General features: G+C 43.3%; 2 protein-coding genes across 4 annotated transcripts in view; one reads left to right on the top strand and one right to left on the bottom strand.

Annotated features, from left to right (window-relative positions):
- LOC107380951 (leucine-rich repeat and fibronectin type-III domain-containing protein 4) overlaps window positions 1–6,058 on the top strand; it is a 43,858-nt gene extending 37,800 nt beyond the window's left edge. For both annotated transcript variants that reach the window (XM_015952375.3, XM_015952376.3), the window contains exon 8: window positions 2,978–6,058. In XM_015952375.3, coding sequence (XP_015807861.3) covers window positions 2,978–4,268 — 1,291 coding nt within the window. In that variant the 3' untranslated portion in view covers window positions 4,269–6,058. The remainder of the gene's footprint in view (window positions 1–2,977) is intronic.
- pcxb (pyruvate carboxylase b) overlaps window positions 1–16,548 on the bottom strand; it is a 471,382-nt gene that overhangs the window by 175,577 nt on the left and 279,257 nt on the right. The gene's annotated exons all lie outside the window — the stretch shown is intronic.

Below are 16,548 nucleotides of genomic sequence, written 5' to 3'. Positions count from 1 at the left end.
GATGCTCCGGTTTATTATTGCATGAACAGCAAACTGCCCTGAATATTCATGCTAATCAAAATAAGTCATAAGATGCAGCCCCGTACCAGTGTGGTAAGAAAAATCATGCATGAATACCAATCTATTAATGCCATTTCCCCTCGCCTCCAATAATGCATGCAACACGTGCGCTTTATTACTCTCAAGCACAACGCATGGAAGGAATGGATCATAAGATGAACAAAACCATCAGTATGCTTTTTCATAAATGTGAGAAAAAAAATCAACAATAGTCCTGGTTATTACAATACAGCTCACAACATCATGGTTATGTTGGGTGGTATCTGCCTAAGAGTACCCGTATAGACTCGTACTGGCTCAGATACCACTGTCATATTACCAATGTTTTTTCTGGTCTTAGAACACGACCAAGGGTGTCTGCTCAGACACAGGCAGCCTTCTGAGTTCTGACTTCTAGATTTCCTGCTGCAAATCTGATTGAACGACCACAGTTATGACCACTGGGCTGCACAATCCTGAGGTGTGACTGATTGGCCTTGAGTCTTTTATTTTGTGTTGCCAAAGCCGACAGATTAGACCAGGGGTAGGCAACCTTGGTCCTAGAGAGCCTGCTTGTTTTCCAACTATCTTTATTGTTCCTGCTGTTGATTACCTGGGTCAGGTGTGTTCAGCCAATTAGATGCTGCAAGTTCGTGCGTGGCTGGAAAACATGCAGGACTGCGGCTCTCTAGGACCAGGGTTGCCTACCCCTGGATTAGAATATACGTCCATGGGTTGACTTTGTGTGAGAAATGCAATTTACTCTTAGCTGTGGGCCTCTGCTTTAGAGGCACAACAGAACACTTTTTCATATTCTGAAATAATTTCCCTGCGTCAGTATGTGCTAAAATGACCCTTTCAAGGATTAATAAAATGTCACTGCCCACGGTGGCGAGAATACGGCACTTGCAACTTCAGAGTATCCAGACCGGTCCCTGTTAGTCAACAGTAAAGTGGGACTGACATGCTAGCGCTCTAGTGTGCTTCCCGCACGTTTCCTGCATGTTTTAGATCGTGAACACGGCTTATCGGTTTGATTTGGTGATGAATCGCTCCTGTAGACACTGATGAAGATGGAGGAGACAACTGAGTTATTAGATTAAGGTGTTAAAAAGACAAACACACAGCAAAGAGAGAGTTTTGATTTTACGACATTGAATTAATAACGGACACTAGGGGGTGCTAAAAGAAAGCTTAAACTACCAAGGAGGGGTTGATCACCATTTGAAAACCAAAGTCACCTGAATGAAATTTGGATTAATCTAGAAATTAAAACAAATGGGTGTATCACGCCAACTTAAACATTTTAAATCGGCGATTTTGTTCTGGTATTGTGAGTTTTAACATTTAAACAGATTCAGCATAATCATTTTTATGGAAATGTTGCTAATACTTGGGTAAGCAAATACATAAAAGTTCAGAGGTAATATAGAGTTCAAGTTTGGATATTACCTTTTCTAAAGCGACTGCACTGTTGAGCCCAATAATGAGATTTTGCCATGGTAACAATCAACTTACTGCTGACACAGAGGTTAACGGGCAAAAGTCTGTACAAAATACAGTCTATGGAAACATAATGACCACTGATTAAGGATGATCTGAAAGAGAATATGTGTCCTAATTACTTTTTCTGTTAGAATGCACAGAAATATGTTCTTCGGCATTGTGCACTAGAGTTGCTATCCTGGGTATCGGGTCAGAAACTGCCAGTTTTCTTAACTTTTAAGCCTTGAGAAGTCCGTGAAAGGCTGTAATCGATAGTCTGACTCAGAAATACCATGACTAAAAATCTATGGGTCTGCCCTGCAGCTTGCCTGAAAGTAGGTGCCTCTGATTTCCCAGCTAACTGTGCATTATTAAACATCTAATCCCACCATCCCATCAACACCGCCATAAATATGCATGAGATTTGTCAATCAGGACGTTTCATTTGTAAAACTTGATTATGTGACAGTAATTACACCCCATTTCAAGCCAAAGAAAAAGAGCTGTAGACCTCGGTGTCTTTATTTTGGATGCATTTTAAACAGAGTTAGGTCGGGGAGCATTGAGGAGAAGCTCCCTGGATGTCTGAGTCATCCGTGATGGCATTTCAAGTCTGAGGGGAGCAGAGTGGCTAGAAATACTTAAACAGATAAGCTTTTCTCCTGCAGAGGAGGGGAAAAAACTCAAAAACACACAAATAAATCTACCGCACATGTGAGGGCTGAAGCAGCAAAGCACAAACACAAACCAATCAAACACTCGAGATGGGCATCATCAAAAACCCTCATATTAAACAGAATACACAGAAAGATTCACCCACTGAGGCTAACGGTTTTCTCATCACCTTTTATTGTTACACCCTCTTCTGACGTAGTTCACCTCTTGCCTACTTGTGTGTCCTAACAGCTGCTGAAACACTTACAATGAGGACACATTCATCACACTCCTCCCTTCATTATCCCACACGAGCACTGATTACTGACAAAACCACCCGCAATCAAACCCACAGCAAAGTTTAGATTTGAGTTCCTTTTTTTATTTTTATCTCTGTCAGAATCCAAACCCTTAACATCCCATCTAAAATGGCCACCTTTACATGGTGGAGAAAACGGTGTCATGCCGATCTCCTGCAGGGGTTTGAGAATGATCACACATTCTTTATACACACCAACTGCTCTCTAAATGAGCAGACAGACTTCTCTTTTAACGTCTCCTTGGTGCACTCCTCATCAATAGCCTCATTTTCCTCCCTCCCCCTCCTTCAGTACCCATCCTGTGCTTTTTCTAGCCAACCATCCTTTCACTCACCATTTCCTCCGCTTCATCGGAGTCTCTGAGCTCCACAGTGAGAGTAGTCTAAAAACGTAGGCCTCGCTACAACGTACTACCCATTTAGCTCTGTGTACACCTCAGTGTAGAGTAACTAACCAGAACTTTTCTCTGTCTCTTTTAGGATCCTGCCTTCCACCAGTGACCGTTTCCTGTTGAAGAACCTGGTTTCGGGTGTGGACTATAACCTTTGTGTGCTGGCCATCTTTGATGACTCACTCACATCGTTAGCAGCAACAAAAATCCTAGGCTGTACAACGTTCTCCACCAAGGATGTTTACCCAGCGTGCCGCTCTCTTCAAGCCCACTTCTTGGGCGGGACACTCACCATACTGGTTGGCGGTGTTGTTGTGGTCACTCTGCTCGTGTTTACCGTGGCGCTCATGGTTCGCCACCGCGTCTGCAATCATGGAGACCACATGATCTGCCACAGTGGCAACACAGAGGCAGGAGGCGGGGCCTGTTGTCAGGGTGGAGGAGTGGGAGGTGGCGACAAAGGGGGGAACGGCGGTGGCTGCTACCAATCAAATGGTTCTGGAGACGTGATGATGGTGGTCCTGCCCAATGGGCTGCCCTCCAAAAGAGGGGAGGCGGGGAAAGAAAAGGACAAGGAGAAAGATGCAGGAGATTCTGCTTCTCCTCTGCCTCCAAAATTGCCCCCAAAGCCCAGGCCAAAGCCCAAGGTCAATCTGGAGCAGTTTCTCTCAGCAGGAGGGGTGGTTTCCACAACAACGGGGTCAGGAAGTGAGATGGCATTGGTAGTCAGACAAAGAAAGGCATTGCCGCAAAACCTAGAGAGTGACCGAACTCCTCTTTACTACTCCCCTTCTCCTCCATCCACACTGCCCCGACAGTCACGTACCAGGGACCGCCCAAATCCCCGTCTGGAGCAAGAACTGACAAATCGAGCCAGTTTTTCTCTGGCTGCACCCCTGAGAGACTCCGAGCTGTTGGACTGGAGAATCACACCCAGAGGTAGGGACAAATGGAACTCCTCCCAGGCTTATCAGAGCCCTGGATCCCCTCTAAGCTCCGCCTGTGGGACAGTTGGCAAACGGCGACACTCACTGGACATGGGTTCCTCTGTTGCCCTGGCAACCGATGCGGCAGCAACAGTTGCCAGGCGCTACGGCGCTGTAAATTACGCCAAGCGGCTGAGCGTGATCTGGACGAGACGGAGCCAGTCGCTTCACGGGATGCTGGTGCAGTGCGCTTCGACCACAAGCACAACTTCAACGACCAGCGACGAGGCGGAGAGCGGCGGGGGCTTTGGGGGCCAGGACTTCCAACGGGGATACATCCATGCTTACAACACCACTAACTCCAACTCAAACACTGGGATTACAACTGGGAAAACAAAAGACAGGAACAGAGAGAAGGGCAGCGCTGAGAATCTAGAGGAAAGTGTTGTGTAGTAGGTGTGGAGCAGAATACTAACAGAGGAACGAAGAGCTCTGAGCGGATGGTCTGGATGGGATATTGACTGAGGAAGGAACGCAGAGGTGAAACTAAAGAGGCTGAGAATAAAACGGCAGCAAAGATACTTCAGAATGAAGTAGAGGTGTCAACCTGGCACATTTGGGAAAGTCCAGAAAAAGCAGGACTAAAAAAAAAGAAACTATAAGTGAAATTCCCAATTCAGGTTTAGTTATAAGCACAGAAAAAAGATAGAAAAGTAAATTAAAACTCAGACAAAAGCAGATACCTTCATTCTAGGTGGATTGTAGTCACAAGAGATAAAGGAAAGAGACCATGAATAAGGCATCAGAACAAAGGTTACATGGCAGAGTCGGAGCTCAGCCCGGATCTCAGTAAAGCCCGTACAAAACAGAACCACTCGGCCAACAACACGCCATCATCAGGACTGATCCTGGATCAAAAACCACATCGCCACTGGTAATAATGGAGTAAACCTTCACAAAACGGTGAGAAAAAAATATGTTTGGATGGAAAAGCAAGACTTTATTTAAGCTTTTGACTTTGACCCCGTGACCGCTTCGAAACACTCGAGTCTCAAATGCAATGAATGTGACGCATGTCTCCTCTGTGTCTGGACCAGGATTTTGGCCAGCTGTGCCTGAGGATTATGGGAGTATAAATACAAACGCTGGCGCACCGGACACGATCGATCAATACAGGCTGGAGAAAGAAAAAAAGCAAATGGAGCACGGACGTTATTACAAGAAAAATATTGGGGTCGCATTCGAGTCGATATGGATTATAAAATGGAGAGGAGGCCGTGATGGAATATATAAGCCCATCTATTTCTGAAAGACAAGATCACACTGCATGTTGGATAATGGAAGCCAATGAATAATGCTAATGGGAGCTGATGGAGCATAGACTGGATGTGTATCTGAATGTTTGTGATGGCCAACCCAGTCGGACCCTAACAGGGTTGTGCAGTGCGTTCTGGACATGTGATGGAAAACAGGAGAAGACAGGGTGGTTTGGTTGAAGTGGAGCACATGTGCAATGTTGAACGGTAGCCAGTATGAGCAGATATTTAGTAACGGCATGGTCAGAGTCAGGAAGCTCTTTTTGTGAGACTTTAGATTTCTTTGTGCCACATGGGTTCAAATGTTCAAACCAAACTGACGAGTGTCAGAGAGAGGGCATCAAAAATCATTAAGGAAGTCACCAACAATAAAAACCATCATCAGAAAACCATTACGGACGTCAGAGACTCAGACACGTAAACATTCAGGAGAAGGTACATATATATGGTCTATATATAAAATGTTACTTGTTGCACCACGTTTCCGTTCTTTAAAGTTTTCTGGGGAACGATGTTGGGATCAGATGCAAAATCTAAGATGTGTGATTTCTGTTTGTTCCTTCCTAAAATGATGAATCCTGATCAAAGCAAAAATGTTAAAACTTGAAGAATTATGAAGCTGAAAGGACACAGAAGAACAAACATCCCCACACACAAAGGGGCGCCTATAAAAACAGCCAATTAGATTTATAATGGCTACTTTTACCCATTATTGTTGTTTTCTTTCTGTTTGTTTCAGTTTGCCAAAGTCAATATTGTTCTCTGGACTTGATATGAAAAATAAATTACATGTATGGAACAAAGAGTGACTGGTTACCATAAAGACTAAGCTGTGTGATACGTTTGTGTGTTTGGTTGGTTTTAAATGTACTTTTTACACAGCGTATGTGTTCATTTGAAAAATGTACATAAAAACATCAAATGATGCTTTGCTGTGTAGTTTTGTAAACAACCAGATAAAAACCTCAAAGATGATCTATTTGAATTTGGCAGCAACAACAGCATTTACACATAAACACTAGTGGTTTCGTCTGGAGCTGAACTGATCTGACCATTTTCCGGAGTGGAGCCAAACTACAGTCCAATCGTCCTTAATGTTGCACAAAACAAGGAAAAAGGTTAGTGTACTCGTCATAGATGGATTCATTAGAAGCTTACATAACAAAAACGATGAGAGCAAACACAACAGGCTTCCGAAATAAACTCCATCACAGAAATTCCTCATTTTCTAGTTTACTCTCGTTTACTTTCAGACCACATCTGATGTTTGCACACCGAGTATGTACTAGCATAGCTAACCAGAGCGGGAAAAAAAACGGAACGGAACAATATTTCTCACCCGTTGAGCTCGCCTTCAAAATAAAGCGTTTACCCTATAGTTTAGTATTCAAACCCTTACAATATGTTTGAGGTGATTTGGCCACTCCGGCTATCCGTAGATGTTCCTGATTACACAGCGGAGGGAGGGGGAGGGAGGGGTTTGGCTCGTCTCTCTACACAAGAAGGATGGAAAACAGAACGCCGTTGGCGTTGAATGTCCCCAAATAACTAAAAACCAGGAAGCCAAATGCAAAGATTCCAGCAGCACATTTATCCAGAGGCTCTCAGACTGAGCAAACTTGTGAGAATACACGTAATAACCGCTTAGAGACGGAGCAACATGTCGCTAGCATAGCAGCTAATCGCTAGCATTGCAGTTTGACCAGTTATATCGATAGAAAGATATAAAGTCATCTTATATCTTGTTTAAAAATATCGATATATCGCCCAGCCCTAATTCAGACCTGTCACAGATCAAACCAATGTCCAGAAATGTGGTGCCTTCGTTAATTTGGTTTAAAATTCCTAAATCAGCAACCTAAACCACTTCTTCATTAGATTTGTGGCGAGCTGGTGTCAAACTCCAGCAGGAAAGAGGCGGGGACAGGTGGCTGGCCCATCTCAGGTCCAAACAGAAACAAATCAATCAGCAACAACAATAAAATAACAGCCTATTAAGGTTTTTCGTGCTAAATGAACAAAGAAGAGGAATAACACAAAAATGTCCCACTTTCCAACAAATTCATGAAAATCAGGTTTGAAACCTTTCGTGATTGAGAACAAGGAATCACCCCAAACGAGCTGCATTATTACTAATATACCACCACTGTATGTGAGCCTTGGAATGGTGGAAGTGGGAAAATCACAGAACGAATCAAAGGTCGTGTCTGAATTGGTCACACTCAATCATTTTCACCATACATGAGAGAAAAAGCCTTCTTTTTGATCTGAGCCCTAATCGAGTGCTCAGTGCTTCATAATAACACACAATCCTTTCTCAGTGGGGTGTTCCTTTAAACACAAATGCAGTCTTGAATCTGAAGTAGGACACTGGATTACTGCACTGGTTTTAACCCACACAATGCAACCAACAGTTTCCAGTATACAAAAACACCTAAAAGCTACTAAATACATACGCGCTAAAACAAATGTATTTATAGTAGGGTTGGGCTTGTTCCACTAGCATTAAAGCCTTTCTCTAAGTATACTGCGGTACACAGTATTACGCTCTGCCTGGTACTTCATTAAGAGTTGTTTACAAGTTTCCAATCGATTTGTAACCTGACAGACGATAGATACGTGTCTTCCTGTTAATGCATCATGGACCAAAGGAATTTAAACAACAAATAGAATAAACATCATCAAGTTATCTAAAGGTCATCAAAACTACAGCGATCACAAAATCAATATGTTGCTTCTAAACGCTATTCCTATTGCCAACTAGAATATTCTGTCCAGGCAGAATACAATTATTTGACCCAGTCCGACAGCGAGCTGGTAGCGGTAACAGAAACTGGTCTTACTTGGTGAAGAAACCACTATAATAGTCACTTATCTGGTCCTGCCCTTTTCCTTCTTGTGTCCCTTGACCTTTAGCGGATCACTAACGGAACGTCTGGATTTCTAATTTCTTTCTCCTCAGCTTCATAACGCTGGTTATGAGGGGGATAAAAGTAGTGAAATGTTGGTGATTTCATATCCAACTATTCTGTCACAGTTTTATCAGGTGATTGTAAAAAAAAAATTTTTTTTTAAAGTAAAGCATAATTTAGTCAAGTGCTGATGATTATTTTATGAGCCATGGAGTAAACAGCTGGTGTAGAAAAATAATCCAGCTCCAGGAATGGCAGTAGCAGAAGAGTTTACACCAGGGGTGGGCAATTATTTTTTCCATGGGGCCACATGAGAAACAGAAAATATTGTGGAGGGCCAGGCCAAAAGGCTGAAGTCAACTATGCATAAAATTAATGGTATTTCTTTATAAAAAGCAGTAAATACCATTGTTTTTTCAAGCTGGTAAGAGTAGACTATATGTTATAAATGAGCAAAAAGGAAAAAGTGAGGTTGGCTTACAAACATGTGATTTATTCAAATTTCCCAAGGCAATGGTAAACAAAGTGCGCATTTGGTTTTTGTTAAACATTTGTGACTTATATTAGTTAACAGTTTCAGTCACATTCACTCCAAAACACATTTTGAGTTTCAAATATTGTTGGAAAGAGGTTCTTAGCGTTCTACAGACACACAGTATTGTCTGTAAAATAAAATCACTGAACTGTGATCTTGAGAAAGAGGTTTAAAAAAAAGTGTCCCAGTTCACTGCTAGTTGCCTACATTTGTGGTCCAAACACCATATTTTGTGTTTTTAAGAAATTTTTTTCTTATTCAGTGAGAGAAATCTAGTCTCTGCTGGGCTTTAACGAGAGCATCAGAGTCAGGTTGAATGTCTGAGGTGGAGATGCGAAGCACAGCTGACCAATGATCATCAGTGAGAGAGGATCTATACCTGGATTTTGTAAACTTCATCATTAAAAAGGCTTGTTCACAAATGTAGGTAGAGCCGAAGAGAACCAACATCTTCTGAGCATGTCTCCTCAGGTTTGGAAAGTTCTCCTCCTTAAGAGAAGAGTGGAAAACCAGCAGAGATCCTGACTTTAAGTGCTCTGCCAGTACTGCATCAGAATGCAGGTCAGTGAGTTCCAGCTGCACATCACTGGGTGCATTATCCACACTGTAGACGAAACGTAGCGACAAAACAGGTAACGAAACTGTTTCTGTGTTTTAAAAAAAGAACGACAGCGTGGAAAGGTAAATAAAATGTTTAAGATAACGTTAGCTTGATATGTTAGCTTCCGTTCCGCTAATGGTGTGTTCGTTATCTCCTCGGAACTCCGAATTTCCGACTAGAAGAACATGAACGCGCTCTAAAGTTTGGCTTCACTTTACTAAATGCGACGGGTGATTGGGTGAAGATGAAACCAGCGACAACGATCTAAGTGTGAGGCATCATCGTTTTAATCTGCTCCAGCAGCTAAATAAACTGTTTAAGATAACATTAGCTTGATATGTTAGCTTCCATTGCCACCGTTGTTATCAGCTAATGGTGCGTTCGCTTTCTCCTCGGAAATCCTAACTTCCCAGTAGGAAAAATCAAAGAAAAGGGACGGCAAAAGGAATGAAGGTACACAGTAAATTTAGTTCACAGTAAAGATGTTTGCTTCAGTTTAATTATCAGCTTATAAAACTACAAGGACGATGTTAAAATACAAACAGTTGTATGTTATTTATCGTGATATTTATCAAATACGGTTATATATTGAGAAAAATATATATTTAATTATAAAAGAGAATTAAAATAGTAAACACTCAAAAGTATCTAAAATTGGTACCGTTAAGTACCGCTATCGATTCCTGGCTACCGGGAATTAGTACCGAATCGATTCATCAAAGGTACCCATCCCTAACGGTAACAAGCGAAGCATTCAAACATCTCACTCATGAACGAAACTGTGAGATACTTAAAACGTGGGGGAGGACCTCACCCCTGACCTGGAGAAGGCAACCCTTTTCCGACTCAAGAACACGGTCTCGGACCTAAAGACAGCTAAAGCAAAATGAAACATTTAAAGAAGAAAGGAAGTAAAAGTTACTGGGCAAAAAGATCATCTTTGCTGCTTTACTTCCACCCGCATGGACTGATTCACAAAGCAAAACACCATGTGCTTCACCAGCTGACTTTAACCCAAAGAAAGAAAGAAAGGGGTGGGCTTGCAGCTATCTGAGACTGAACACACAATTATGCTCCTTAACACATAATAAAGCATAACACCAGTAATCAGAACACAAACAGATTTATCAATCAGGTGACACTGAACCAGAGGAGCTCTGGAGGACTTCCAGGTCCAGAACTAAGATCAAGTCCCTGGAAAGGAGATTGTTCCGGGTTCAGATGAACCAGATTATCTGAGCTAAAATCTGCTCTAGTTTAAGCTGGGTGGAAGTATTTTGTTCTTTGATCAAATATTAAAACAAGAGTCCTAAAGCAAAATGAAGCTTCACATCTAGGATAAGGAGCAAAGAAAGAAAACGGTACTTTTGTGTTCATTCTCCCTTTACTCTAGGATGTTTTTGGTCTCTAAGCCCCTGCAGACAGTACTAAATGTCCCAGACTCCAAGAGTCAAAGGGAGGGATGACAACTACAGAAAGATGAGGAGGAGTAGTTAGGTTTGTTCTCTGGACACTCACAGCGGAACATGCATGTTTTTTTATGTGTCCATTTTAAATCACACCATTTTAAAATTCATAATTGTGTTTTTTAATACCGGTATCGATTCCTAGGTACCAGGAATTAGTACCGAATCGATTCAAATGTCAAAGGTACCCATCCCTAGAGCTAAACAAGGATCATCTACTGCCGTTTCTGGCTCGACTCCTTTGGTCTGGGTGAACATATCAGATCCACTAGATGGTGTAGAGAGCTAGTCTGTGGGTGAAATCCATGTTCTTTATGCTAAAAATGGTTCTTCGTGACTTCTGGCTGTAAGGTGGGGTTGTTTCCTTGTGAACTAGACCAAATTCTTGCTTTGCAAAGTTTGGTCTAGGAACGCTCCATTGGAAACTCTGCGCAGCATTCTGGCTGGCCAATCACAGTGCTCTATCTGCTTTGTGGGCCAATCAATGCACTCTATTAGTTTGGTGGGCGGGATGATGCGACGGAGTGGAACAAGATGGTGGCAGCTCGTTTGAAATGGCTTTTACATCAATTTGGACTATTTGGAATTGAGTTTTATTAGAATTAGGAGCTAATTCTTTTATTTAGAAAAAGGATTTATTTTTGCCTTCTTCAACAACGGATTGCCTTGTTTACTGGCGTTTCTGGCTTGGGGGTCAATAAACCTTTCCCTGAAGTTTAAAGATGTAATAATCGGTTTGAGTGGAACACAACTAAGGAAAGCTCCACGGTTTCCTGCAGACTCACTACTGTGGTGATTCTCCAGGCTTTAGCGGAACAAATGGGTCTATGCTATGCTAGCTACTGTAGGTTGGACTCAATCCAGTTCTTCACTTGTTCAGCTGGCCTTGTTTCCACAACATCCTCTTTTGTGGATGAAAGTTTTCCATAAAGTCCTGCGGCCTCATTTATAAAGCCTGCTTACGCACAAAACGGGGTCGGAAAACTGCGTAAGCAACTTTCCATGCAAACTTTGGGATTTATGAAAGAAAACGTAGCGGAAAAATGTGCACAACTTTAAGTTGACTAAGGACCTGGCTTACACACATGTTGGACATGGAGAGCACCTGCAGTGCTGCTGCTGAGAAGATACAATTATGAAATCCTGCAGCATTATCACTTGTACTGCTTCCTGTTCACACAGAACAAGACGCCCCACCCCCCCCCACCCCCCACCCCCCCCCACACACACACACAGAGCCTGAAGCGCAGAATACGGAATGCAGAATATCAGCAGGGGGACAGATTGAGACAGAACATCATGCGTCTGTGACAGTGTGTGTGTGTGTGTGCGCGTGTGTGTGCGTGCGTGTGTGTGTGTGTGTCCTGTCACTGTGACCTGATTGATGATGCACCCTGGCTACTTGGACAAGGGAGATCTCCGTTTGGCTGACTGGTTAGCGCACGTGACTTTCACCCGGGAGTCTGGAGAGTGAATCCCGATTGGATCATTTTTTTATATCCGCCACAGATCTCTCTGAAGAACTCAGCATTGACGGCTTCAGCAACGCTGTGCCACTCCGTGGATTTTCTCTCATTTGTTTTGCAAAAGCACTTCCTTTCATTTCTCCACCTCACCCACAGGTACCTCAACTTCTGCTTCTGTGAAATTACGCATCCTTGATCTGCCTCGATCTACGGTCGCCATGTCATTGGTGGAGCTCTGCAACAGCCAGCTTATGTATATGCATGAGATCCACAAGGCACTTTGCATTGACCATTTATGGCAGTAAGTGGGCGTGGTGAGGGTGGGATGTGACTAAAATGCCGCTGAGAAACATTCTAGATAGTTTCTGATTTATGAAGCGGAGATTGCGTGCAGCTGTGTGTCCTCCATGTTTGATAGATCACAAACCTATTTGGCGTGAGTACTTTTTTTTTTTTTGCTGAGCTTAAGTACGGCTTTAGTAAGGATTCTACACCATGTTTGATAAATGAGACCCCAATTCTGGATCAGACAGTGGATGGGTGCAACTGGTTTTACTGGTTTCTATCATATCTGAGTTGCTGGTTCTGCTGGAGACCACAAAATGGGAGAAAGGCGATTTGACTTTCCTCGTTTCTGTGTTCTTCTCTAAAGAGCTTGACCAGCACTTTTTGAACTCCTCACACTGAATACTAATTACATTCTTCTCCGACCAGCTTGTGAGCTGAAAAGCCCTGGAAGAGCAGACAAAGCACCCCTACCTCGCAGCACGCGTCTTCTACACCTGCCTAGCCTCGTGCCCAGTACTGTGTGTGTTTGAGTTCTGGGCACGGGGGCTCATGGGGGGAAAACGTCCGATCCCTGAAGGTTTAGATACCGGGCAGTGAGTGTTAGACAAAGCTCTAAATGTGAGACCATCAGCAGCGACGGGGGGAGCAGCAGTCTGAAGTGTGTGTGTCCCCTGACATCAGGTTAGAGGGCAGTTTCATTTGAAACTCATAAGTGGCCCTATTAAAGCAAGACTGAGAGTGTGTGTGTGTGTGTGTGTGTGTGTGTGTGTGTGTGTGTGTGTGTGTGTGTGTGTGTGGGCCAACAACAACACGCCACAGACCTCCCACCTTCTGCTTTCCCTGCTGGAGGCAAAACCCTGGCCCTGATCTGAGTAATTAAAAAATGCAGCGTAATGCGCAAACACACAGAATCACATCTGAACACACACACGTGTGTGTGTGTGTGTGTGTGTGTGTGTGTGTGTGTGTGTGTGTGTGTGTGTGTGTGTGTGTGTGTGTGTGTGTGCCTGCTAGCAGACAAACTCCTTTAGGTATTAGCAGTCATCACCAGAGTACGGTGTGTTTCCTCGCAGTGAGCTGAGTAACTACTGACTCTCACAGCTACTGGAGGTCTCTCCTTTCACTAAAAAGGTTGCTGGTTCACTTCCCAGCCCACACCAGACCCACCCAGTAATAAGCCCGTCCCTGCGGAGCCAGTTGGGCCACCGTTATAATCAGAAGTAATCTACTAGAATAATCACTATTTAAATGAAGTGATTACAATAAAAGAACAGGAAACAGGCGAGCAGGCTCCAGAACCCAGAGCTCTGTGAACAGACGCTGTAGCTTCATTTATTATTAGCCACGAGGGACCTGACGGTACGAGCATTCCTGTCTGCTGGTCCACGTCTCGGTGTAAAGGAAGACAACAGCTTTCAGTTCAAAGAAGCTCCTCTCTGGATCAGGGATAAAGGAATCGGAGTAATGCTTCAACTAGAGCCGACAGAAAATTCCTTGTAGGGAAAAAAGAAACGAAGAGAATAAGCCAAACATAGCTGAGCTTTGTCAGGTACAAATGGGAAGGTGGCTTAAGATAAGGTTGCTGGATAAGGGTATGGTTCATTTGTTGCATCTTGTTTAACCAGGCCCTCCATCCAACCCTCCTCTCCGCTGTTTTCTCTAACCCTTAGGTGAAGAGGTTCATCTGCATGGTAGAGGAAAAAGTTAGGTTATCTTTCAGATTTAGTATTCTGACACTGAGACTTCATTATCTTTTCTCTACATCTTGATGTTTTATGCATAATTAGTAATTTGAATGTTTAAAAAACTGATTATGAAAACAGAAAATAGCAGAAAGGCTCTTAGCAGGAAGTGAAAATGGCTCCTTTTAAGATCTTGTATTGCTAATATCTTGATCAGCAGAGCTGTGCATCTGGTGACGGTGGCACAGGAGTTAAGTGCTTGCCCCGTAATCTGAAGGTTGCAGGTTCGAGTCCCGCTCAGTCTGTCGCTGTTGTTGTGTCCTTGGGCAAGACACTTAACCCACCTTGCCTGCTGGTGGTGGTCGGAGGGACCGGTGGTGCCAGTGCTCGGCAGCCTCGCCTCTGTCAGTGTGCCCCAGGGCAGCTGTGGCTACATCGTAGCTCATCCCCGCCAGTGTGTGAATGTGTGTGTGAATGGGTGAATGACTGAATGTGTTGTAAAGCGCCTTGGGGGGTTCCAGGACTCTCGGAGGCGCTATATCAAAATACAGGCCATTTACCATTTTTTCTTGATGCAATTCCATCTGAAAAGGCTTGAAAAGATAAATACAGAGAGTTAGGAGACGGATGCTAACGGTCAGAGAATGCACACATTAATACCACCTTACAATCAAACCTGTGCAGACTATGAAAGCATATTAATGCAATAATTGTACGTATTCACAGCCTGCAGGTATTAGATCGGTGGAAGAAAATGTTGTTTCGCCCATAATTCTTAATCACACGCTGTCAGCGGCCCGTCTGCGTTTCATTATAAAAGTCCTCATTAGCTCTGACAATAATGGACAACGAGAACGAGCCGGGGCCTGGCCTGCAGGCTTAGGGGTAGAAGATGTGGAGGAAAATAAAATGGTTGGTTAAAGAAAAAGCAGTGATAAAATCTGCAGAGGCATGTAAGAGAGAACAAAACCACTGATCAGTAGGTTTGTTTTTAACCTCAGCTCTTCCAATCAGCAGAGAAACAACATTGTTGTTGTGGTAAATCACAGCACCTCTAAAAAACCACCCAGCTGAAACTAAAAGGACAGATGAGACAACAGGGGAAGACGAAGCTAGGAGAATCAGTGTCCAAACTGCTAAAGTGCTAAAATGAAAGAAGGCCGAGCCTCCTGCAAAGCGTTCCCTTCATGCATCACTTCCCCTCCTCTCCGTCTCTCCACACTTTTAATTTAGCCTTCTAATTTTCTTGCCTTCACCTTCACTGACCTCTGATTCCATCTTTTGTTCACAGAATTTGCTCCTCATCTCTGCTTCTGCTACTTTCTGACCTCCCTGATCTCCTGCTCAGCCGCGCTGGAGTCTTTTGTTTCCTTGGTTCATTTCAGCCATCCTTCACTCCGTCCACTCGCCTCCCGACTGAAACAAGAATCTTCCATCTAGTCTAAACCTGCACATTTAAATCCATTTCTTTGTTCATGGCAGCCCCATCTTTTCTCCCAACACCTTAAAACTAACCTCTAATTTGGTTACGTTTCACTCCACACCTCACCTTTCAAACCCAATTGTTTCCCATTCAGTCCTCTTAACAACAGCTGCTCTACATTTTACCGATGGAGTCCAGATGGATTGAACACACCCAACAGCACCTCCAAATCTGAGACCGTGGTTCTCGACCGGAAAAGGGTGGCTTGTAGGGATGTAAGAAAATATCGATATGGCAATATATCGTGATATTTTCCCCAGCAATATTATATCGATATTCAAAAGTCGTGTATCGGAAATATCGATATGGCAATATATCGTGATATTTTTTCCTGCGATTATTACATCGATATTCATAAGCTGTGTATCTAATTCATGAAAGAATTTACATGCAAACATTTGTGTATTTTCTTTTCGTTTTGCGCAATTCAATCGCCACCTGCTAGTTGGCAGCAGTGTGCAGCGGGTTTTGTTTCCACCACTGAAATGTAAATCCCTCCATCATGGTTCAGATACCTCATGTTAAACATGTTACGTATCAGTTTGGACTGTTTATTGAACATTCTTACAATAAATTCAGTAAAAAAAAAAATTGCTTGTAACGTCTGACTGAATGTATCGCAATATATCGTGATATATTGTATCGTCTCCCCTGTATCGTGATACGTATCGTATCGCCAGAATTTCAAAAATACACATCCCTAGTGGCTTGCCAACTCCGGGCCGGGAGAGAGGTCCTACCTCGAGTGGAGGAGTTTAAGTATCTCTGGGTCTTGTTCACGAGTGAGGGTAGGGGGGATCGGGAGATCGACAGGGCTGGGCAATAAATCGAAAAAATGTATCATTATCGAAATTTCTGACTCTTATCGTGATTTTCCCCATGTAAATAAATGTGATAATGAGAAAATGAAAAGGTGTGTAGGTTGGCGACATTCATGTCCCTTTAAGAAGCTGCGCCACCTTGAGTGGCGTAAAAATGTGACTC

Source organism: Nothobranchius furzeri, chromosome 14, assembly GCF_043380555.1.
Source record: "Nothobranchius furzeri strain GRZ-AD chromosome 14, NfurGRZ-RIMD1, whole genome shotgun sequence".
In the NCBI taxonomy this organism is placed as follows: domain Eukaryota; kingdom Metazoa; phylum Chordata; class Actinopteri; order Cyprinodontiformes; family Nothobranchiidae; genus Nothobranchius; species Nothobranchius furzeri.
The sequence above is the reverse complement of the archived record's forward strand: the minus strand, read 5'-3'. Positions and strand labels throughout refer to the sequence as shown.